Here is a 25,258-nt window from a genome sequence, read left to right as displayed (position 1 = left end):
GAAGGGGTAGTTTCACTCTTTATAACACTGACAGACTTTAGTTACTTGTGACAAGATTTCCAGTCTGGAAGCCAGGCTAAAATCTTCCTCAGGCTTTAAGCCAAGTCTGATGGGATATTTCCAAGAACAAGGGTAGGGGAATAAAAAAAACCTACCAGAAGGCCTTCTCCTCCCACTTCTGCTTAAAATGACAACAATATTTATCCACAAGAGTTTCACGAAGTTTCAACTGAATACTGAAAAATTTCCAGTTTGAGAAAGCAGTGTGACATTTCATCAAAGTACTTTTTCCATCTCTGTGAAAAAAATGGCCAGAACTCATGGACAGGAAAGACATTGTCCATTTGTGTACCTGAACTCATTATAGATCCTCTTATCATTGCATGTATACTTAAGCCCATGAGCAAGCAGGATTACTTGTCTCATAACCAGAGCTTTGAATTCTGAGAAGCTATTTTGTCCATGGAGCCAGAATTGAGGTCAGAAATCTCATTTTCTCACCACAACCATAAGAATGCCACATAGGAATTGCGGAGAGGACACATGGAGCAAGAGAGACACTAATCAGGACAGGAACCGGTGTGGAATACAGGGAAATGGTGACTGGGGAGAGAAGTCCATCAGGAGCTCTACTATAACAGGCACAATGTATTTACTATATGCAGTTTCTAGTTTCCAGTCTTATTCTGCAAATTAGAATTAGACAAACAAGCAAGATATTAATTTCCAGACTCAGTTTCTCATTTTACTAGTCAACAAAACCCATGCTGGCCATCACTTCAAAGTGAATTGATATGTACTAGTCAGGTGTCAGCTTTTGCTTGCATGATCTTCCTTTTACATAGAAAAGCCTGAGAGTGAAACAGCAGAGGTAAATGGCAAAGAAAGAACTGAGAAACGAAAAACTGGCAAAAGGGTGCCAGGATGGAGGAGATAAGTTGGAAGAGAGATGGTGAATCAGGTCAGTTGGCAGGAAAGGAGTTGGCAGATCTATAGCATCCCACAAACACAGCTTGTTCCGTTTCAGGTTCCCTGCTCTCACTGACAGTTGCACTCCATAACCAGTTGGATTTTGAGTATCTCCAAGGACGGAAGCTCCGTAGCCTCTTCCTATGTTCGAACACACTATTTAGAGGAAAGTAATGGGAAAAAAATTCAAGACCTGTGACCACTCAAAGATGCAGCACGCCGGCTTTCAGCTTCCTCTGCAAGAAAAGGGATGTAACGACATCCCACCACCGTCACATGCTAGCTTCGAGGGAGAGTTACTCATCAGTGAAAGCACCGAGGGCTACAGCAGCAGACGTGCCGCGCCTCGGAGCGGGCGGGCCTCCCCGGGAGCACCCCCGCAACCTCTCCCCGGCAGCGCGGCGCGTCTCGCCCGGCTCCTCCTCCGCGGCCCTGCCCGCCCCGCCGCCGGCAGTCGCCTCCTTCCACCTGCACAGCGGCGGGCGGCGGGCAGCGGCCGCCCCCGGGTCGGGCGATGTGAGCCCATGGGCGCCGGGCGGCCGCGGAGGGGGGGAGCCTGGCTCTTGGTGCTGCCGCTGCTGCTGCCGCCGCCCCCCGCGGCACACGCAGGTAGGTGCCCGCCGCCGGTGCCGCGGGAGATGAGCGTCCCTCCTCGGGACGGGGGCGGGAGCAGGGCGAGGCGCGCCGCGCTTCCCCGGGGTCTGCTCCACGCTCGGTTAGCCCGACATGGTAGACAGCCGTCCCGTCCCGTCCCGTGCCGTCCCGTGCCGTGCCGTGCCGTGCCGTGCCGTGCCGTGCTGTGCCGTCCCGTGCCGTGCCGTGCCGTGCCGTCCCGTGCCGTGCTCCTTCTGGCAGCTTCGGGCCGAGGCTAGGATACCGTGAGCCATTTGTGTTAGGCACCAGTGACTTTACCTAATGTTCGTGTGTCTGACCTCTGGGACTTGACTGGAAACGGAGGACTGATTATTTCTGTAACGTCGCTTCATCTTTTTCTTTTCCCCGTAGTTACAGTTGGTGGAATTAGGTTTTACAAAGCTGTACGTTAATTTGCTTTCAGCTGTAAATCGATAGCGTACTCTTGACGTGGCCCTTGTTACATGCCTCGGGGTTAAGTCCCCGCATATCTTTGGTGTTTGTATCTCCCTTTGTGTCTCTCTTTTGACAGCCGCCATCCCCAGGAGACCTATTTGAGCATTCAAGAGAGAGGTTAAAACGAAAGGCGGGATGGGGTTTTGGCTGGAGTATTCGGCTCCTTTGCTGATGCCCCGAGATTCTGTGTTTCCTTTCTCCCACCTGTAGACTGAAGCGCTCCTGCAGTGTGGATGTGTGACAGCCGCACACCCAAGCACAGTGAGACAGAGGGAGCAGAAAAGGTGGCAGTTGGAGTGGACTGGGGGAGCGGCTCTGATAGCAAGCTGTCTGCGGCACGGGCAACGATGTTACCGAGTGGCAATGAGCTTGTGAGCCGTAGTTGCTGCATGTGTATGCATGGTGGCTCCCTGCTGCTATTAGAAGCATCACATGATTTCGTTTTTTATACCACTCAAGTATAAACCTAAAAGAAAGGCATTGCAGAAATTAGAAGATCTTGTGAGAAACCTACTCTGTCGTCACATTCTTGTTCTCTGTTGCAAATGTTGCCTCCAAAACTGAATATATAAAGACAGAGTCTGCTCCCATTTAAATCCCCATTGCAGATCCTGTGGGAGCTGCTCTCACATACGGAGTGTTCTTCATACCCAGAATGCTTGTGAATACCCTGTCTCAGTTAACTCTTTTGACATACTACTTCCTGTGGCTTTCAGAGGTAATAATGCCAGCTTAGGTAACTGACCACATCATTTTCATCTTACTTAAGTCTGCTGATCATCAGTGCAAGTGTTTTGGAATATCTGTATAACTGGCATTTAGTTGCTTTAAAAAAAAAAAAAGAAGGAGAATTTATTAGTACTGGTCTTGATTGCAAAAAAAGGTTTAGAAAAATGTCAGGGGGGTTCTGTTGGTTTTGTCTAATCGTTGTTCAAGGGAGAAAGAAAATTGTGTGCACATTCCCAAGATTTTGATTTGGCTTAATTTCAGATTTTTGGGTACTTTCTACCAAGAGAAGCCTGGCTTTCCAGTCAGGAGCAGATGCTGTCTGGAAAGTACTGCAGTTTCCCTGAGTGTTTGATCTGGTGCTGACAAAGATTATACCAGGGGCCAAGTTCCATGAAAAGCAGTTTTACAGCACGACTTCACACACTCGAGTTCTTGAATCTTACAGGATCTCTGCTGTGCCGAACCCTTTTGGATCTCTTGTTGAGTTCCTTTCTGAGCTCTGTGACAGCAGTATTTAAATGTTAACTTATAGGGGGTTTCTTTTATAGATTTTTTTTTTAATCACCATAGGGGGTATAATTTTCTCTTTACTGGATGAAATCACCTGTTTCAGCTGTCTCTGACTGCATTCTGTTCCAGGGCATTGCTATGCCCACCTAACAGGCTGTCTCAGCATTACCTGGTTTTGCACAGGACAAAAATTTCACTTGTTGCTGCACTTCAGTGAGATTTTTATGAATTGATGTTTCACTCACAGTTTAAAAATCTTACTCTGGAACAACCAAAAAAGCATAGAAAATGCAAAATGGAAAAGCACATTTTTTTAAAAAATGGTCATTCATCAACAGGACTGAAAACTGCAGCATATTCCTCTTTACCACACGGGACAGATAGGTCATTTTTGCAAGGAACTCATAAGGATAGGAAGGATCATCCTGAATTTTGGAAGTAGTGGAGTGTTCATCTATTAACTTGCCAAGTTCCATCTTAAATCCTTCCACATGCTCTTAGTGGAGGTTTCCCTAACTACAGTCTTCTTCAGCTAGCAAAACCTTTAAATTTCTGGCCTGTGGGGTCCAGTGTCTGTCTTCTAGATCTATATAGAAGAATGCAATGGTTACTACAATATATACTTATTCTAAGGAAAAGAAAATGAGCCTGAATGCTGTGCTGCAAAAATAGAAGCATTTAGATATATTTAAGGCATAGTCATTGTTTTTGTGCAGGTAAGGCATGTGATTTTGAAGCAAATCTTTTAATCATTTCACTTACTGTTGTCTGTATGGTGTGGTGCAGTCATGGACCTGGATTTCTTTTGGATGAAGCTGCCCTGGAAGATGTGCTTCATTAGCATATGGAATGCAAGTAGAGTTAGTCAAACATTAAAAAGAAAAAACCTGAAATGTGGATAGTGTAGACAAGATTTTCTCAATGCCAACATTTTCAACATTAATTGCTGATATAGACGTAGCTTTAGATGCCACTGGAGTTGGTGTGTGGCTGTACCAGTGTTTTCTACGATAGGACCTGGAAAGCTTCCCCCTTTTAATGTTTTCTGATGGTTCCATAAGTTGCTTGGTCTGCATTGATACACCCGATTGAATTTAATTGTCTTTTGTCTTCCACTTTAACATGTTTTTACTAATAAATAGATCTACATTTTGAGAAGTGACTTCTGGTCACCCTTTAAGCCAATTTCAATATGTTTTCTTTCACATTTGCTAGAGCACTGGGAAATATAGGATAAAAGGAGTCACAGAACAGAGTTTGCAGTTAAGCCATTGAGCTGGAGTTCAGAGATCACATTGATGCCCAGACATACGTTGTTATGTTAAAACCATCCAGAAGGCAGACGATATTCCAGTGCTAATAGTCCACTTCCTTTCCTCCTCACATGTCCACAGCGAATCCTTGAGAAGGCTTCCTGAGTTCAGCACACACACGGTGCCTGTGCTTTAGAAACTTTCAAGTCGCTCTGTGGATGCTCCTCCAGGAGGGGAGAGGAAGGAAGAGACCGCTACTTGAAATTTCCTCCCTCTGAAGCAACTTGCTCAGCTTATTTTGATAGAAACAAAGCCTGAACAACCACTTTTATTCCAGCATGGAAACATGGTCTCTTGAGCTGCAGCCATAACTTGTGAAAGACAGAAGTGAAATGCTTGGCTTCAAGTTGAGAAGTGCTGAGATGTTTTTGTATTGACACAAGGTGATTTAAGGTATGCTTTGGATCTGAGGAAAAACATGGCTGTTATTAGCTATTAGGATAATCGAGTATTAAGCAGCATACTGGACTGTCAGATTATTTCACATATAAGGCACACAGCATGCATGTAGTCAATAGGCTAATTGCCCTGTGGATAACCTCTGACGACTGTCCTAGGAGGTTTACAGATGGCACTTGAAGTAGTGGCTGTATGTTACCCTAATGCAGCGAGAACACTTAACCTTTGCTTATGATTTCCAAAAGTTGATTCTTGCTGCCTGTTTTTTAGGAATGGAAAGGCTCAAAGGAGGTAGTTCATTTTGTAGAGAAATTTCAAGTGCTGTTGGAATTTGCGATTCAAGTCCAAAACTTAGATTGGACGGCGTTGCAGTTCCCCATGTGAAAATTCAGGTTCACTCTTTTAGCTGATCTAGTCTTCATTCCAAGAGATGCAAGTGTTTAGGTTTACTCCAGCCATTTGGGCATGTGTGGTTCCAGTTTATGTTTGTTTTTATAGCTGTGGCTTGTACAGATTGATTTCAGCTGATTGATTTCTCTCCAAGAAGTAGTGTTGATTATCTGCAAGATTAATAGCTAAGAGAGAGAAAAATCACTCTTTATGATCCAAACAAGAGCTCTCGTATTTCAAGAAGCTTAGCTTTCTAAGAGCCTGAATTCTCGAGGTAAAAATGAGGTTTTACTGGAGAGCTGTGTTGTGATGATGTACAGAGCTGTTAGTGCTTGATACTTTGTGTATCAGTAACTTGCAGGTTTTTATCCACTGCTCATCCTGTCTTGAAAACAGTACAGCAAAACTAGGTAAATCAGAAAGAAAAGGAAAGAAGTTGTAGGACCGGAGATATGGGATCATTTATGTATGAAGAGGTTAAATGAACTGTATCTCTTTCTCCTGGAACACAGATGGGACAGGAGGAAAACTTGCAGTCTCTTCTTCCCTTCTTTATACCCAAGCACCTTGAGGTAAATCTCACCTGATAGCTTAACTATTTTGCAGCCTTGCATTTTCTGCTCCATTTTTTTGTGACGAGAACAGGAATGTGTCCAAAGAAAAGTAAGAGAAGAGTGTTGCTTCTGCAGGTGAAAGGGTCTTACATGCTGATACCAAGATTTATGTGTTTGAGCTCAGTCACATTGTGTGCATAAGAGCACACGAGTGGATACTGCAACTCTTAGATGAAAAGGCTTAGTTTATTTCTTGCTAGTTTCTTAAAGGCTGGAGGGAACAGTTCAGCTAGTATTTATTATTGCATCTGGTTTGCAGGAGACTTCAGTTCTCTTGACTTTCCTTGTCTTTTCTGAAAGTACATCTGTATCCTGCTCTTAGAGGGTACTGTGGTCAAAATAGTAATGTACAGGATATGTCTCAGAAGCAGTGAAAACTGAGAAGGCTGAGGCACGTGTAGTTGCTGACAGGGCTTTTTCCCACTGTAAATAGGTGGCAGACAGGCACAGAAGTACACCTGTTCAGTTCTCCTAGTCTAAATCAACTTGCAGTAGTTGAAATATGCCCAAGAGACAGGTTCTCCACCAGCCCAGGCAATGGTCGGACTCCTGATCTCATCAAGGTGTTTTCTTGAACATCAGTGACACAGTGCTGTTTCTTGGATCCACTTGTGCATGTGACTGTCTTTAACGCTGTGTCTGAGGCAGTCCTTGATAACTTAGATGTAAAAGGCATAGCTGATGATGCCAAATGACTTCCTCAGTACAACAAAGTCACTTTAAAACTATAGGCAGGTAAATGAGTCTAAAAATCATGACCGTTGAGTACAGGAAAGATATTAAAAATACTACTGTACCTATACTGACTTGTTTGTATCTGAAATTACTGTAAGACACCCTGAACAGTCATATGGTGCCTCAAAAACACACTAGCCTGTACCTCACAGGAGACCAAAAAGAAATGGGTGGATACTCCAGGAAACCTTTATTTCTTCTGAGTTCTTTACAAGCTATTGCTTCTCTTGATCCATCTGTAAACAGAAGTGTAAATGTGTGGCACAAGAGGGAAAAATAATTGTGTGAGTGCTTCAGGCAGCAGAGAGGCTCAGGAAGCTGCCTTACGTTTGCCAGGGTATCACCAGCCAGTCTCCAGCACCATGCAAGAGATCAAACCAAGAGCCGTGCTGGTTGTCCCATGGTGTGAACTTGAAATTGCCTTCTGTCGTTTGACAGGGACTGGAAACAGGCCATTTATGATTGGTTTGGACAGAGGTGGCTGTGTGACCTTGGCAGCCTGATTGCCTGTAAGAGATGAGCCATTGCAAACTTGATAGGAGTGTTGGTCCTTCCTCTCAGACCTTGGATGCAAAAGAAGGTGTTTGACTTCTATCTTTCCCTCAGAAGGAAAGACAAGTGCTTACGTCACACTCCATCTCCAGCCCAAGGGGGAATGTGGATTCAGAATTGAGGATTTTGTTAATTAAATAAGTCTGGAATCCAAGAAAAGCAAAATTCCTTCTCTAGCCAAGCCATCAGTAGGTCGGAGAGCCAGGTGCGACACCTGCTAGGTAATAAATATAATTGTATTAGTTCTAATTGGACTGTCATTGCCTAATCGATATTAGCTAGCAGTGAGTGATGAAAGCCAAAACTAATTTTAGCTCTGTTTATGTGTAAAAAGATATTTTTTAAATGTAATGATTAACTAGGAATGTTCCAAGTGTGGTGTATCAGGATTCATCTGATAATTGTCGCCCAGCATAATTCAAACAGCTTACTTAACCCTTGGGTATTTTGAAAAACAAATGTAAGATGTCAGAGATATTCTGATGAAGTCTTTGTTTTCTGGGCTGTTGAGTTGTGGTTGATCTAAGTAATAATACATTGGTAGTGCTAAATATGTTCTAGGGAGAAAATAAAATCTTCAAAATGAAATACTGGGCAGCAGGGCTATTTTAAAGATTTTGTATAACTTAAACATCTGTTTTAAAAAAAAATATCATGGCATGGGATTGTTTTAACAGTGGGCTTTTAAAGTTAATTTAGTTCTTTTTGACAAATGTTTTTGCACTTCAGACTCATTCAATTGATAATTTAAAACCAAACAAACCAACAATGACAATGACTCTGAAACCCTTGAAGAGGTTGTGAGTAATTTTAGACAAGCATACCTTGAATTTCACTTGCCTTGTCCCAGGCCAGTATTGATCACTCAGAATTAATAGAAAACATATCTACAATAATTTTCTCCTACTGGAGTGCATCGAGGAAAGGTCTTTGCAGCAGGACATGGTTCGGTAGGATGAGCTCTACTCTTGGGCTTGCAAACCTTAAGCACCGTGGGGAGAAACTTCAGTTTATTTTGTTTCTGTCCTACAAGTTAGCAAAAAGGAATGGATGTCAGCTGCCATGGCCCTCTCCAGCTGTCTCCTAGAAGCCTTCAATGGACCGGGAGTACTTTCCTCTCCTTTCTGAAGCTGGGTGTTCCTGGACTGAGTCTGAAAATATTCTTGCATGAATATTCTCTGTAGAGGTGTTTTTATAAGTTAAGACATGGTTTGGATAAATAAACACAAGGCTTCACATGGAAGAGGAGAGTATATCAGGGCAAGCTTCAGCTTGAGTCTCACTTCTGCATCTCTCCCATTCTTTGAACTGCATATCATTTTGCACTCCTCAGGTTCACCTGTTTCCAGTGCTTGTTTCTTCCAAAACAAACCCCACATGCCCCAGTGTCATCTGTCTCCCACATCTCCCTATCTCTTCTTTCATACTTTTCCATCTGCTGCATTACCTGGTTTTACGTCTACACTTCTGTCCCCAAATTTCTCTCCCCTGTGCCTCCTCTAAGAGGCTGTGACAGGAGTGACGGGCTCCTGTTCTGGGAGGGCAGGAGTGTGCTTTGCGGTTAGCTCTTGAGTGCTGTTATGACTTGAACAGGAAATCACCTCTGTGCTCCTCCCCACATTCCCACCAGTGCTGCTCAAGTCAAAGGGTTTTGCTGGCCCAACTTTGTAACCAGCAGTCCATACCCAGAGCTCCAGTAATCCATCAGGAGAAAGGCTGCTAAGCTGTATGTGCCTCTCTTCCTCAAATCATCACAGAGAAAAACTTTCAAGACCACTTAATTTTTAAAAAGTTAACTCATTTGTTTGAATGACTAATAACAGGTAATGACATTTGCTAGCATGTATTCCTGGCTTTGCTGTGTTTCCCTTCCGCTCTGTATCTCCAATTCTGGTTTGGTTCCCCAGCTTACCACTTGGTGTACTCCCTCGCATTCCTGTGTGACCAGTGCCAGCTTGTTTGAGGCTTCAGATGTGCCAGAAAAGACAAGCCCCAACCCTCTGCTAGTGAGTGCCACTGTATACGATGCTAAGGAGACGTTCATTCTGGGTATGACCATTTTTTTGTTACGTTTAGGCTTGTGTTTGAGGGAATATTTTTCACTGAGAACAACATGCAAATAACCATTGAAATAGATGAGTTGGAGGAAGAGAGCAAAAATTCCTTAAATAACTAAGAGCAGCAGCATAGAAGGAGCAAGCAAGATTTCACAGGACCTTGGCAGAAATAACCCAAAGATGAATAGAAAGACTAAAGAAAAGGAAGCATCTTACAGCATTGCTAGAAGCAAATTATTTGTGTCCTGAATTGCTCCTGAGCTGCTTGATGTTTCAGTAGTGGGTCTAAGTGTAAAAGGTGAATGGGGGACTCAGCCTGTTTGAAAAGCTGCTCTCTCTGAGGTGTGTAAGCATGGGTTAGATCTGAGGCCTTGAAGTGGCAGCTGCAAATGGGAAGGCACAGAGAGTGCCATCCACATTGCCCTTAAACTCAATGCCCAGCACAAATGAGCTACTTTCATCAATGGTGCTTCCCTGGGCCAATTCTGTATAAAAAAATACATCAGCAATTGAAGCTGAAGTCTCTGTCATAGGAAAAGGAGTTCCTCTTTTAAATTCTGAGACACACATAGAGGAGGAGTCACTGGGTTTTACTGCTGTGCCTATTGGGGGAAAAACGTGTTGCAGTAAGGCTTGCCTTTCTGTCTTAATGCTTTTCACATCACTCACTGTCTTAAATGATGTCTTATCATTGTCTAGAGAAGCTCTTTGACCTTTTTTGGTTGTTTTATTTGACTGGATAAGTTGCTATTTGCGTCCTTGTAGCCACGCCACAGTGAAATACAGCAGATGATCACTCCGCTTGAGAATGGGAGAGCGAACAACAAGAAGCATTTCTGTGAGTCAGCTTTCAGTGGGTCCTCTGCCTTCTCTCCACCTCAGAACTTTAGCCAGTGTACAGTGTATTTCTGTATTTTTGTGCTTTGCAGCTGCTAGGTTACCCAACTCAAGTGAGAAGTTAACAAACCTGTTTATAGAGAGAGGGCGCAGGTGGTTGCAGCTGTATTTGTTGTGCAGCGTTGACATTAAACACAGCTGTTTTTCACTGAGATAGGCAGCAGTGCCTCCTGGCAGATTAAAAGCAGATACCCTGCACAGATAATAGTTGTAACACGGGAATTACGTGTGTTTGCACTGATATTTGTGTATATATGTATGCACATGTGTATAGATAGATAGGGCTATATCCAAACCCAGGCTTTGAACAGTACCGACTTCAGCATGGCACACACCTGGCAGGGAGCTCTATGCAATTAAAACTGACCAGGTGTTTAAACTTGGCAGACACTTTCATAAAGGAAAGATGAGGCACTTGCTTTGCAGTCTTTTACTCGTGTGAATAATCTTACTGACATCAGTAGGTTTTTTCCCTCACATATGACGGTGTTTTCAGGCTAAGTCATGTCTATTTTGGAGAGTCTCACAACAGCTTGTTCTAAGATCAGGACTTGGCTCTTCATTGTGGTTGTGAAGTTTACAAGCCTGGATTATTACTTTCTTTCCAGTCCAGGTGTGCATAGTCATGAAGATGTGAAGAATGATATTACTCAAGGTTTGATTTACAGTGTTTTCACAGACAGTAATAAGGGCTCCAGGTTTTTCCATGCAAGAAATCTGTAGACCGTGTTATAATGGAAAGTAATGACAGCCATTTCAGACTCTCAATGAGACAGACTAAACCTAGCAAAGCAACATGTGTGACTGATTTCTACTCTCATGTAGGCCAGTATGAACTGGAAATACCACGTGACACCTATGTCATTAATCCCAGCTAATAAAACCAAAATCAGATTATAAGTGGATATATTGCGTTTAAAGACAAGATACTGAAATAAGCAGCTGATACACATGTTTGAGTCTTTTCCTGACTGATAACTATGGAACATAGAAGCTCTCTGTATGATCTATTTTCTACACATGCCTCCTGATACTACTGAGCATTGAACAGACATGAAGGAATTTATTCTTTAGAGAAGTGGAGGAGTATGGTAGTTTTATTCTTGTTTTACAGATGCAGAATCGAGGAATAAAAGAACTTGTATGATTTGTTATAAGAGTAAACAGAAGTCTTTTCTAAAGGGACAAGACCAGAGATAGAAACCAAATCTCTGCTTTTGCAGCAAATGAAAAGTTAACGATCTCAGTCCCTCTGCCTTCCAAATCACACAGAGCTGGGGGCAGGTGAGAGCACACCCACAGCATTGTGATGCTTTAGATCTTGTAAAGATACAGTCTGTGGGTTCTGCATGCTGAGATTGGCTCTGCTGCTGCAGCCAGTGTATCTATTCTGAAATTTCATTTACCACAGCAGAAACCACACTGGGAGGAGACAAATAAAAAAAAATCAACAAAAATATGCCTTTGCATGTTGCTATCATAGAATCATAGAATAGTAGTGGTTGGAAGGGACCTTTAGAGATCATCTAGTCCAACATCACCTAGTTTAAAAATATTTTAATGTAACAGAAAAATGTATGACTGATGCTACTTTAAAATGTGCTTCAGGAATATAAATGTCTTTGTGCAAGGGTAGACAAACAAAGGTACTGGCAAACAAAAAACTATTTAGAAAACTGGTGGAAGTAATTTCGCTCATCTGCAATGAGCTGGCTGTCTCTGGCCAGTTCAATTGGGCAGCTATGGATTAGCCTGATAAGCAGTACCCATTTAAAAAAACTTTTAAAGACAAAAAGTGTGATATGTGATCTGTTAGAGACATTTTTAGCTGTTAGGCACCCGATTCAGTATCCTCCCAAATGTATTATTACACTGTATGAAGCCACATTTACCAGATAATACAAGAAGGCCTGCCAAAATGGGGCTGGCAATGACTTTACAAGATCACCCAGTTGACCTCATTACCTCTAGGCAGAATCTGCTAAATTACAGTAATTTCTGGCAGATCTTTCTCCAATCTGCCCTTCAAAAGATCTAGCTGCTGTCCTCACATGTTGCTCCCCACAAGGGGTTACTCCCAATGCTTCATTTCTGACTGAAACTGAACTCCATTACTTTAACTTTTTGTTCATGGTAGAAATGGTGGATCATCCTTCTTATGTAAAGACTTGCAGTGTTCCCTGCCACTGCTTCCTGGACAAGGTGCATCTCTGATAAGTTTAACGATGGAGGAAACAGAGATTAAGGCTGGTGAGCTTGACTGCTATCTCAACTGAAGGGAGAGAAACACACTTAGGTCCATCCTAACTAGAGAGATGAACAAACCCATGGAAAATTTAGTCTTCCCCAGCTCTTTATGACTGCTACAAAATAGATGTCTGGTTTAGAGCTCAAATTACCAGAGACAAATCCTCTCCTGTTTAAAGGGCTAGAATTTTTTTAACCTTTCCTCCTAAGATTTCTGGACCATGGAATATACAGTCTATTCTCCTCCAGACTGTGTTTTATTCTTAGATCTCTCCCTGCTGGGCTTTTTAGTTTTTCCTCATTGTTTTTTAATGAGAAGCCTTTCATGGCTTTCATTCCTAGCAATCTGAGGAAATATCCATATCGTATTTCCTTCGTCTTGGAAATTACAGCAGAAAGTTTGTTTGTGCCTCAGTCCCTCCCTCCCTTTCTACACAGATTGCCTGATTGCCTTTCTTAGAGCTTGGGCAGCATTGTGTGTTTCTGGCTGTTGGGTTTTTTTTGTTTGTTTATTTTAATCTGTTATTCCCAGTTGCTGATTATGCAGTTGATGGGTTTCCTGAAGGGTCATACATTTTGGTGCTGGAATGTAGTACAAAGAATGAAACTTGATGCATGGATGATTTCACGTAATCCATGTAATGCTGTTTTTGGTTTGTTCTTTTTAATAGCATGCACATTAGTGGTCTAGGAGCTTGTCTATTTCACTGAACAGATATGGCCAATTTTAGGCTTTTTCTTGGCTCTCTTGAGTAGCTTCATCTTAAAATTTGGATTAGTTTCACCTACAGCAGTTGCAGAGGACATTTAATTTCTAGGTTCTGTATCTCGCACTTGGAGGCAAATGTTAGAGTAAGACGGGTTCCTGGAGGTCTTCTCTTCTGCTTTCACGTCCCCTGGCAGCCTGAAAACTTCTTTTATTTCATTATAATCGAGTCTATAGTTTGAGTTCTTGCAAGACAACTGTGACTGGACATTTCTGTGTCCAAGTGTTCAAGGAAATGGGACTTTATACTTGTTGTAAATAAGCTTGCTCTAAGGACTGTACTTGATGGAACTTGATCTCCAACTAGAAAAAAATTAAAAGCCACTGAACACTAGCTAAGTGCTAGAAATAAAAGAGAGCAACATTAGAAATACCCTCTCCATAAATAGCTTTATGATCTGAAGGTACAGATGCAGGCATATACCAGAGTTTGTTTTGAACATTAACTTACAGCTAGAGGCTTGGAAAACCAAGAGTTTCCACCAAGACAGTTTAAAATAATTGCTGTCTTCAGAACTGCAAGGAGATTGTTTTAATAAAGGTATTGAAGTGAAAAACTTTTACTGTTTGGCTCGAAGACAACTAGAAGTCAGCAAGTTAATCAAGAAAATGGTGGTGACTTTTACTTACAAAAACAACTGTATGTTGCTTATACAGGAAGATGTACTCTACTCATAGTGAAATATACTACAAGAGCCATTAAGATCTGCTTAAGGGAATAACAAATGTCAAGGTCTATTAATTCAGACAAGTTCACACTGTTTGTGTTAATATACTTTATTTCCCCCCTTTCTTTGTCTCTTTTTGTTATCTCAAGAATTAGAGTTACATCCATGGAAAAAGAGCTTAAAGGGTTTTGAAAAGTGCTAAAGAACCACAGATTCATTTTTTCTCTTCCCTGTTAAGCTCTCGTGGCTACCCACAATGAGAAGCTCTCTCCCAGCAGCTACAGCTTCAGGACTGGTCTCAGGGTTGCTCTCATGGGCACATCTCTTATGTCAGGAAGTGCTGGGGACTGACTCACAATTTGGAGCTTGGGATTGTGCTCCAAGTATCATGGGCCTGTGTTTTGCAAGCAGTTTAGCAGTGTGAGTGTCTCTATTAAATTTATTGGATTAGGGGTGCATATTAGGAAGATGTGAAACTTTGTTCTTAAGAGTCCTAGACTTGCTTAGTTATTCATTTCAAAAGCTGGTGCAATGAACAGCAGTTTAGGTGAATGACCTAAAAGTAGATGTTTGCTTTTGACTTTCTGGAGAATCAACGTGTATGATCAAATCATGCCAGGGCTCTTGTGATCATCGAGTCTAATTCTCCAGTGTGAAATCATACTTCTGTTTGTAAAGCTCTGTTTGCAGGAGACTCTTGAAAATGCCTAGTTTGCTTGTTAAAAGTCCACTCGGCTACAAGAAGGTTCTACTAATGCATCAAGGATATTGTTACAATTTCTAGGGTTAAATTGTTCTGATATTGAAATACCTTTACAATTTAAAATACGCTTGTCTCTTCTAGACTGAACTTTTCCAGCTTTATTTTCCAGTCTCTGGGTATTTCCATGGCAATATCTGTCACAAAAGACAAACCCACTTCTCCTAGAGAAAAAACATATTCATACAGATGGAATTTGTGACTGCACTAGCTAGGGAGACTTTGAAAAAACTGACTTTCTGTGCATAACAACCTCATGCCTTCAATGATAAGAAAGGTAGTATGTAAAATGTATGGCTTTCTTAAAAATAAGTATCTTTTTTTATTAAGTGGGAAGTGTATATATTTGCAGATTCTTAGTGTCTGATGTTCCTCTCTTATTTCCTTTCTCAGGAGAGTTGTGTTGTTCTTTGCCCAACCCTAGGAATGTCCATTTTAAGTCTATAAACATGAAGAATGTCCTTCACTGGTCAGCACCAGAAGGCACAGGAGATGGAGTACTCTACAAGGTTAAGTATTCAGTGTAAGTTGACTTGTTTAATTTATCCCCCCCCACACTTTTATTTTAGAGTTTTAAGTAGTACTTTTAAAAGTCTTTATGCGTGATAGGGCTACTAAAAAGTAAAGAAAAGCAAACTGAAATGTGGGTCAGACTTCGGCAAGATTTTTTTTAACTTTTACTTCTGGTACTACTTACTTCAGATCCAATTAAAAACATTTATAAAGAGATTTTCTTTCTATGTAGGATGCAACATGGAAGCTTTTAGAGACATTCCTGAGAAATGAGACAGAAGGACAAAGGACGGTGCTGCGAATTGGCCTCTGTACATATTTAAATGGATCTGGAGATGCAGTATTGAATAGAATATTAACAGCACCCCTTGTGTAGTTTTCTAACAGATTCAACTCCCACAGATTTCTTCTGATCCCACAAACTCTCTCTAGAAGAAAATCCACTAAAGTTACCAAATATTGTAGGAAACCAAGAGATGTGGTTGGAATCAGGCCCTTATACTTTCAAGGTCTGCATCTTTGTGGGATATCAAGGAAAACAAGTGAGAACCAGAATCTATTTCCTTGTTCCCACCAAGAGAGCACTAGGGCATTCCAAAGGACAATGCTGGAAGTTTAGCTTACAGATAGGTGTAGTGATTCTGTGATGTAATGCTCCCAATCTTTACCTCTAATGTTTATACTTCCCTCAATCTAGTAATGTTTTTATGACAAATGTAGATATTCATAAGTTTCCTGTAACTTGAACTGGCTGCTAAAAAAAAGCAAGGAGTTGCTTCTACAGTAAGAGACTACAACCTCTTCTGCTCAGCTCTTGCCCTCTGACCTCTTAGAAAAGGGGATAGTGCTCCATAATTATGGAATGAACAATAGTGGCATAGAAGGTTAATTGCCCAAAAAGCACTAGTTACCTAAGGTCTCTGGTCCACAAAGGAGTCTGTAGTTATAGTCATAGGTCTGTAGTCATATATATGGCCATCTTTCACACCAAATACAAAAATATTCAAGTGTAGAAGCTGCTAGTTGCCCTTACTAATTATCAGCCAAAGAGGAGTTCTCAGTAATGTGAATTTTAGAAGCAGGATCTTCAGAGCAAATTCAGGCAGGAATTTTCCAAGGAAATCTTGCTGTCTTATAGTAGTGTATAAGAGCTGGTCGATACTGAGGCATTGTTGGTAGCAGGTATATGACCACTCTAACAGGTCATTCCCCAACCTGTACTGGTACATGAGGTTATTCTTTCCCAGATGCAAGACTCTACACTTGCTCTTGTTGAATTTCATTAGATTTCTCCCCGCCCAGCTCTCCAGCCTGTCCAGGTATTGTTGAATGGCAGCACAGCCTTCTGGTGTGTCAGCCACTCCTCCCAGTTTGGTATCATCAGCAAACTTGCTGACAGTGCCCTCTGTTCCTTCAACAAGGCTATTAATGAATATATTGAACAGTATCAGTCCCAGCACCGACTCCTGAGGGACTCTACTAGACACAGGCCTCCAACTAGACCCTGCCCCATTGATCACAACTCTCTGCCTTCTTCCCTTCAACCAGTTCACAACCCACCTCACTACCTGATCATCCAGCCCACACTTTCTTAGTTTTGCTGTGAGGATACTGTGGGAGACGATGTCAAATGCTTTACTGAAAGCGAGTTATCTTGTGTTTAGAGTTTAAGCTAAAGCTGTGGAGGCTGAAGTTGAGTGGTCTGTGCAAGCAAAACTGGATGTAGATTGGTATCAGTAACATCTCAGTTAGGTTCCTATGGCCTCTTCTGGTTAGGGCCTCCTTTGATTTATTTTTTTCTTTAAATGTTGTGGAAATCTTGTCTTTCTCTCAGATGAAGATGTGAATTCCTTGAAATTACAGATATTTGAAAAACAGGCAAACTGTTTTATCAGCTGTAATACAATTTCTGTGCTGCATTATCAGATGACTAATACCATCACAGTAGCTTTTCTACAGCTTCTTTCTCTCAATATAGCTATGGTGTTGGCAAATGGATTAGAAAGCCAGAATGCAAGAATATCAACAGAACATGGTGTGACCTCTCCAGTGAGACCTCTGACTATGAAGAACAATACTATGGGAGTGTTAAAGCCTTCCAAAATGGGATGTCCTCTGACTGGATGGAGACCACACGATTCAACCCTCTTACAGACAGTAAGGAAAGCTAATCTCACAGCCAAATGTTCTATGGCTTTGATTAGTACTGTATGCTCATACTGCATGTGCCTTTGTAGCATATGATATTTTAATTTTAACATGAGGTTAGATTTTTTTGCAGGTATTTCACATTTCTGGTTTTGGCAGAAATTATTGGAATAATCACATCAGAATTTGGATATGTGTGTCTGAAATCCTATTTAGACTCCTCAAAACATTAAAAATGTTTCATGTCATCCACTCCAAGAAACTGCATGGTCAGATCAGCATGTCTCTGCTGCATTTAACTGCTTTTTGTACATGTTATTTTTTCCAGCTAAAATTGATCCACCCTTGGTAAGTGTATCTTCTACTGAGAAATCTATTTCAATTACTCTGACTGCTCCTGAGAAGTGGAAGAGAAGTCCTGAGAAAGAATCTATATCTCTGCTTCAAGTATATCCTGGCCTGCAATACAACGTGTCCGTCCTCAACAAAAAAACAAAGAAGCGGGTAAGCTTTGACGAGGCTGTAGAACTGCACCTGTAAAATCTGCACTTCTTGAAATGCACTTTGTCCATAACAGCAAGGGTCAAAATAGGATTCATAGCCTTATAGAAGCTGTTGGGATCATTTAGGTTTAAAGGGAGCTCAGGAGGTCTCTAGTCCAAAGTCCCATTCAAAGCAGGATCATCTGTGAGCTCAGACCAGGTTGCTCAGAGTTCGTCCAGTTGCATCCTGAAAACCCCCAAGGAGAGACACTGCACAACCTGTTCCAATGCTTGACCTTCCCCTTAGAGAAAAATATTTCTTTATATCCAATCTGAACCTCTTGTTTGGAACCTATTATCCATTGTCTCATCCTCCCACCATTCAGCATGTGTCGTCTTGATGTCCTCCCCACGGCTGCTGGTAGGTCCCCCTGAAGCCATGCCTTCTTCCTCAGCTGGAACAAACACCAATACCTCAGCCTCCCCTCACAGGGCAAGTGCTGCAGCCCAAGCCATCTTGGTGATCCTCTACTAACCCTGCTCCAGTTTGTCATCCCTTTCTGCACTGGGGGAAACAAAACTGGTCACAGTGTTCTAGATGTGGCCCGATGAATGCTGAGTGGAGGGACAGTCCCTCCTCTTCAACCGCTTCCTTTTCTCAGGGATGCTGTCAGCCTGCTTTGCTGTGAGGGCACATCACTGGCTCATGTTCTGCTTGCTGCCTATCCCCAGTCCTCTTCAACCAGGCCACTCTCCAACCGGTCAGTCTACTGGCAATACTCACAATATATCATGACAAAGTGAATCCTTTGTCACCCCATGTGAACATCTTTATTTATCTGTCTCCACAAATTTATATTTCATTACCACATAGTAGTTCCCATCATAAACACATTAGATGAAGAAGAGTTCAGTGATCTGTTACAAAAATGTTCATTCTTCTATTCCCATCCTGTAGGAACAATCTCTGTCTGGCAAATGTCTGAATCTCCTGAAAAGACAGAAACTTTACAGCAAAAGGTCACCTTCTGTCAAAAGGGATATTAAAATGACAAGATTAGCAATTAGAGGTAGACAAAAGTTTTGGTTGTGGGGACAGGGAGTTGTGTGGGGGGCTGGTGTTTCATAAAGATGCTTGACAACTAGCAGTTGCTTTACTTCAGACTGTAAGGTCTGCATAGCACCCATTATTTTAAGGCTTCTACCTTTACCAGGACATCCCAATTTGAAAGATTTTGTAGAATTATACCATGTGCCTTTCATTGACCTATGACTCAGGGTAAGGCTGGAGTGATGCTTTAGCTCCATTGCAACACCAGCATGAGAATGTTGGCTTGTGGTATGTGGTCCTACTTCATATAAAGAATGAAGATAAAATATTCAGAGAGGACGTGACCTAATAAATAACTTGAGTTTTGATTGCACTTGGAAAAAAAGGATGTAACTGGCAGTTCTGAACGGTATCATTTTATTTCCAGAACAGTTTTTGTGTGTGTGTCACATTTTGTATATAAGATCATTACCTTTCTGTAACTGAGCGAGTTAAAGGGGGAAAAAAATAATCTATTTTTATATCTTCTAGTGGTTCTTCTCCATCAACAACAACAGCTTGGTTGTGCCCTGGCTAGAACCTGGAACAACTTACTGTGTCAGTGCACAGATACATGTCACCACACCACTTTTGCACAGTGAATTCTCCAAAGAGTACTGCATTGCTACCTTGAAAGGTATGTGTAAGTTAGCAAAAATCACGGTATTTGTTTGTAAGTATGTATCCATTCTAAGAGTGAAAGCTGGCATTGGTTTTCCCCTTTCTGAGCATTTGAACTGCTGAAAAAATGTTACTTTTACTGAAACGTAGCTGGGGTCTACTGAGTGGAAGATAGGACATTACTTCTGAAGAAAAAGATCTGTATTCTTTGAGTCTTAGTGAATGGAGAATATTTTTTCTTCTTGAACGATGTTTGGGAGTGGCAGAGCTGAGTCAATCTGAAGTTAACAACATGATAGCCTGAGGGAGGAGTTGTAACTTCTGTTTAGAATTCAATTTATACTTTAGATAGTTAAAAAAAAATCTACTGTGTCTCAAATGCGTTTTTTAACATTTCCTGCAAATTCCTTGATAGTTGAAAGTGCTTGCATCTTGTAGCCCAAAAGCAATGTGGCGAATGCATACATGACTATGCGACTACATTAAAAAGTGCCCATTTAGCCCACAACTAAAGCTTTTTATTTTTTTGTTAACAGATAAAGCAGCAGATGAGGCCATAACAATCACATGTGGATATGTTCTGCCTAGTGTGCTGGCTGTCGTTTTTATTTCAATGACATGCTATTGTGTGCACCGCTATATTCACGGCAGCAAACAGAAACATCCAACAAACCTGGTAAGTGTTCTCTGTTGCAGGAGGTGACTGCCAGCCTTGGCAGAGCTGTGCTTTTCCCAGGGTGTGAGGAATCAGCTGTGAGGAATCTGTGGCTAGCTGCAAATAAAAGCTCTAATCTCCACTGAGGTTGAGACAAGAACATGGCGTTGAGGGTTATTAAATGCAAGAGAAAGAGCAGTAACTCAGGTTAGCAACTGTGTCTAAAAAGATGACCAGATCTGAAATGATGACCAGAGCTAATGAGTATCAGAACAGAGCTGTTCATCTGGGAATAATCATTGCCATAAGCAAGGTTTGATATGCATACACTGAGGCAAGTTCTCTTAGTAGGTCAACACTCCCTAAGTTTATCTAGGAAGCACTACTGTAGAGATTTTGTGAACAAAAGTTATTAATTGGTTGAATTCAAAAACAAGGAGGTAAGACAATTAAGCAATATAGAAACTCCATGATTTTTTCTTGGACTGTTACTGGGCATCTCCAGCTTTTTCCACATAATTCTGATTGTGAAGGATTTAGCACATGTACGTCACAGAGATAATTTAATCTGGATTTCAAGAATACTGTCAAATACTGCAGCATTTCCTAAGACCCAAAAATGTATGTACAAACACATTCTGTTATTCAGACAACCCAAATACGCTCTCTATGTAAAAATGCTTGCAAGTTTCTTAGAGCTGCAAAGTTTGTTAATTTTCAAAGAACATCTAAGAAATGTTACTGGTTTCCAGCTCATGAACCTAGAAGTGCTTTCTCACAGCTATCACTAAACAAGCTGCCCAACCATAAAAGTGCAGTTACGGTAATGAATGGACACTTTGATGTTAATCCAGTCTGCATGGTGCCACGGGATGGGAGATATAAAGGATTTGGTGATAGGAGAAATGTTCACAGAGGGACTGTGGGTTCAGAAACCATAGAGCTGCCGCTGCTACAGTGTTTTCAGCACAGAGATACCTCCTGTATTTCACAAAGCACCAGATTTATCGTAGAATCACGAAGTGGTTTGGGCTGGAAGGGACCTTTGAAGATTATGTAGTCTAGCTACTACATGGGTGAGGATATCTGTCACTAGATCAGGTTGCTCAAAGCCCCATCCAGCTTGACTTTGAACACTTGCAATGATGGGACATCTGCAACTGCTCTGGGAAACCTGTTCCACTGCTTCACCACCCTCATAGTAAAGAATTTCTTCCATATATCCAATCTAAATCTAACTTCTTTCCCTTTAAAACCATCGTCCCTTGTCACTACAGGCCCTAGTAAAAAGTCTTTCTCCATTTTTTTTAATACTTTTTCCTGAGACATAGGGCACAGTAGGGAGAGAGCATTTGGTTTCCCTTGGAGAACTAACAGGACAAAGCTCTTTGTAGTCCAAAAATGTAAAGGGCTACTTGACGAAAAATTCCCATGCAATAGCAGACTGCACTCCAACTCCAGGAGCTTTTTCTCTGAAAAATACATATTTTGTATGTTGGGGTGGGGGGTGTTTTGTCCACTGCACTTTTTAATGACCACCTTAAAGCTTCTATTTTATTTCTTCATCTCTGTATTCAGTTGATATTAAGATAACAAATGAATAACCTGGTATTTTAATGATGCTCTTTGGCTTTCCCAGACTACAGACAATCCCACATGGGCACCGTATGTAGTCAGGAGGGAGTGGGATAAGCAGTTTGATTTGGTCCAGCACTTCTGACCTGGAGGACCTTTCAGAGTACCTAGTACATTGATGAGTGGTCTTAGTCTTTGATTCGAGCTTGAAAGCACTGAACTGCAGCTTCTGGTTGTTGTTTTTCTGTTGCACTTTCCTTTAGTGACTGCTCATACAGTATTTATTGCTGTTATAAACACCACTTATTTCAAGAAGATTACCGTTGTTAACCAGAAGATTTATCACAGAGTCACAAAAGCAGCCAGTGACAGACTGCACAGTGCAGGCTCCATACACACTGCTCCAACCTGATGTATAGCTTCCTGTCTGAAAGGAAATCTGATATTATTTAATTCTCTGTAAGCTATATCTTAACATGGCACCTGACTCTGTGCTTGTGGGATGTGGTTTTCACTGCACTTCCTCTTCATTGGTTAAAATAAGTGCAATAGGTGCTGTAATCTGTGACCCAAGGACAACTCTATGATGTTTTCTCTGAAGTCACTTGAGTTTATACTGGAAACAAAAAGAGAATTCAACAGGATTGTCCAAACCATTATTTTGACACTGGGAAGATGAGAAAAGGAATATTAAAGCTGGTCATAATACGGTTTTGCTTTGGATAGAATAAAAAAGTGGAACATATTAACACTCCTGTAGATTTATATGATGAACCTCCTTCTTCCCTAAACTGAAAGAACCTCCTAATAAGGTCTAGCCTAGCCTTATCATTTAAAAATGTATGACAGTATAAGAAGCAGCAAGATGGTATTTTTATTATACTTCACTGAAATAAAAATATTTCTTGCTTTCTAGGTATGGCACTACACTGACAAATGCAAGGAAAGAGTTTTCATGCCGTGTGAAAAGATAGTGGTCAACCTTATCACCATTAATGTGGATGAGTACAAGTCGTCTCAGGAATCCAGTCATCTATCCGAAATAACAAGTCCTCAGTATTACACTGTTTACGATGGCACTGAAGGGAAGGATTTACCTTCAAAAGAAGTGCTGGAAACAAAACATTTGCTTGGTAATTCACAGGAAGAGATTTTGCACAAAGAGGATGTTTTAGCAGAAGGGGACAAAACTGGGAACTGGCCATCTTATGGCCAGCCTGGAACAAGGAGTACTTTGAGATGGAAAAATGCAGAGACTGTAGAGTATGAACATGATGTAAGGGGGGAAGACTTCAGCCCTGATCAGAAATTAGAAGGGAAGACTTCTCCTCACAGGGAACTACTATGTGAGCCACAAATTACTTTGGGGGACATGATTACTATGAAAACAGGACAAATATATTGTCCTCAACTAGAGGTGAGAGCAGCAGACCTTTGTTTGGGACAGAAAATAGAGGAACTTAATTTGAAGATGGTTGATGCAGGAGATGAACTGCCGCATATGGGTGAGACCCATGTCACCTTGGTGGATTTGAATACTAAAAAATCTGGGCAGACGTCCTGTCCTCAGCATGAAAAAATAGCACAGGGCCCTACGGAGAAAGAGGATGAACAGACCATATTAGTAGATTGGTATCCTCACACTGAAAGACTCTATATTCCTACCTTGTCCAGTGTTGAAAATCAGGTATGTGAAGGAGTATTCAAGTGTGCTGATCCTGACAAAGAGGGAATTTTGTCCAGACTGTTTGAAAGAGAGTTATGTGATGAGTCATCAGAGAACCAAGAAATGTATCTCCTGCAATTCAAGGAACAATGGGGGCTGCATGTAGAAATGGAAGCCTGAACATTAATTTTCTAACATACTTTAAAATGCAAAATCTTGTTTAGTTTGGCAGAGAGAGTGGTGGACTCGGCAGAGGAAACGTATTTTAATATATTGAAGTTTTCAGAAACTGAACAACTTGCTTATAATACATCATTTATAACAGTTTCCAGATATCATATAAGTCATTTTTACTTCCATCATAAACTTCTCAGGTAAAATATGATGATTATGAGATTATCTTTTTTTAAAAAAATATATGTATTTTTACACAGGCTGCTGTTAGAATTTTCACACTCTATTTCCCACCAAAACAAACTGTCGGTGTTTGAAAAGAGGTATTTTTGGCAAATAAAACCCAACAACATGACATATTGCTGGGATATTTCATGCGTCTTGAGACAATGCATTTTTTCTAGAGCTCACTCCTGCCACTTGTAGTGGTTTAAGATGACTTTTGTGGAAGCCAAGGGCATTCCAGTATATAGTTTGTTTGCGTTTGAGAATCATTCTCCTGTTCTTGAAAGACTTGCCTGAGGTGCAGGGTCCCTTCCATACTGGGCCATCCAGCTATGCAGCCAGCAACAATTCTTTTAGAAGGTGTGCCTGCAAGCTCAACAGATGTAAGGGAGAAGCAAGTAAGCGTTAGTTGTATCTTAAACTGGGGGGAAACAAAGGGATGCAGTGAAACACCTGTAAGATTACTGGACAGACCACATCTCACCTAGCATTGGACAGTCACTGGACAACATCTGTATGGCTCATGTCCTGCAGGCTCATGTTCCGCTCTGATGACCTTAACAGCAGGCTGGTATCACTAGCTCAGATGGAGAGGTCTGCCCCAGACATGCCTCTGCTGCATTAGAGACAGCCCACTTGTCATGGCAAACCCAGAAGAGATACATGTGGGCTTCCTTTTACTATCTGGGTGTCTTGACCAGGACTTCTGACACGAGCTCACTTTTTCTCTGTGTCATGTGATATTTAATTAGGATAGTAACATTACAGGATATTTTAGAAGGTACTTACTAAGGCAGGTGATACTTTTCTTTTCAAAGCTTATCTGTCACTTGTCTACTTATCGACCTTTGTTTTTAACACAAAAAAACTAAAGTCACAGTAATTATTTCTTTGGTTTTGAAGAGGAGAAGCAAAAAAAAAAAAAACCTTGTACCCTCCAAACTAGATAAACAGGTGTGTTATTGAAGGAAGACTTTTACCAATATCTTTTATCTCAGGTGACATTTTTGTTGCATAGCCTTGGCATCTTCTGTGATTATTCACCTTATAAAATGTTTCAGTCATAGTCACAGATTTTAAAATCAGAAATACCAGTAAAATACTTCATGCTGGTGACTCCTTACCTGATGTAAAAAAAAAAGTCAACTGTTTTTATAATGAAGATTTAGATTCTGTAGCAATGTGACACCTAAATACTTGTATCGATACGTTTGTGCATTGGGAGGTTCGTAGAAGAAGGTCATAGCTCAGTGTGAAAGGAGAAGCTAGCTGGAGAGGGTCACCTGAACAGATGTGAAAAGGGCAAAATTTCTATTATAGACCAGCCTCACTTAAGCCATTCCCAGTCATTCCTAGCCATTTCCTAACATTTTCTCAACCTCTTTGCATGTAGTCCCTCAATTGTCTTTTGTAA

General features: G+C 41.3%; 1 protein-coding gene across 1 annotated transcript; it reads left to right on the top strand.

Moving 5' to 3' along the window:
- Positions 1-1,523: 1,523 nt before the first annotated feature.
- IL20RA (interleukin 20 receptor subunit alpha) lies at positions 1,524-23,648 on the top strand. The gene is made up of 7 exons (XM_061990600.1): positions 1,524-1,578; positions 15,089-15,218; positions 17,187-17,365; positions 17,685-17,860; positions 19,421-19,565; positions 20,086-20,225; positions 22,696-23,648. Exons 2-7 carry the CDS (start codon positions 15,145-15,147, stop codon positions 23,623-23,625), a joined length of 1,644 nt encoding a protein of 547 aa, XP_061846584.1. The 5' UTR covers positions 1,524-1,578; positions 15,089-15,144; the 3' UTR covers positions 23,626-23,648.
- The last annotated feature ends 1,610 nt before the right edge of the window (positions 23,649-25,258 follow it).

Source organism: Colius striatus, chromosome 2, assembly GCF_028858725.1.
Source record: "Colius striatus isolate bColStr4 chromosome 2, bColStr4.1.hap1, whole genome shotgun sequence".
NCBI classification, from domain to species: Eukaryota; Metazoa; Chordata; class Aves; order Coliiformes; family Coliidae; genus Colius; species Colius striatus.
Note: the sequence above shows the minus strand (reverse complement) of the source record. Positions and strands in the feature narration are given on the sequence as shown.

Coding starts and splice junctions, on each gene's coding strand:
- IL20RA (XM_061990600.1), top strand. CDS start 15,145: ATGAAGAATGTCCTTCACTGGTCAGCACCAGAAGGCACAGGAGATGGA. Junction 15,219..17,186: donor TACAAGGTTAAGTATTCAGT/GTAAGTTGACTT, acceptor CTCTCAATATAG/CTATGGTGTTGGCAAATGGA. Junction 19,566..20,085: donor CTGCATTGCTACCTTGAAAG/GTATGTGTAAGT, acceptor TTTTGTTAACAG/ATAAAGCAGCAGATGAGGCC.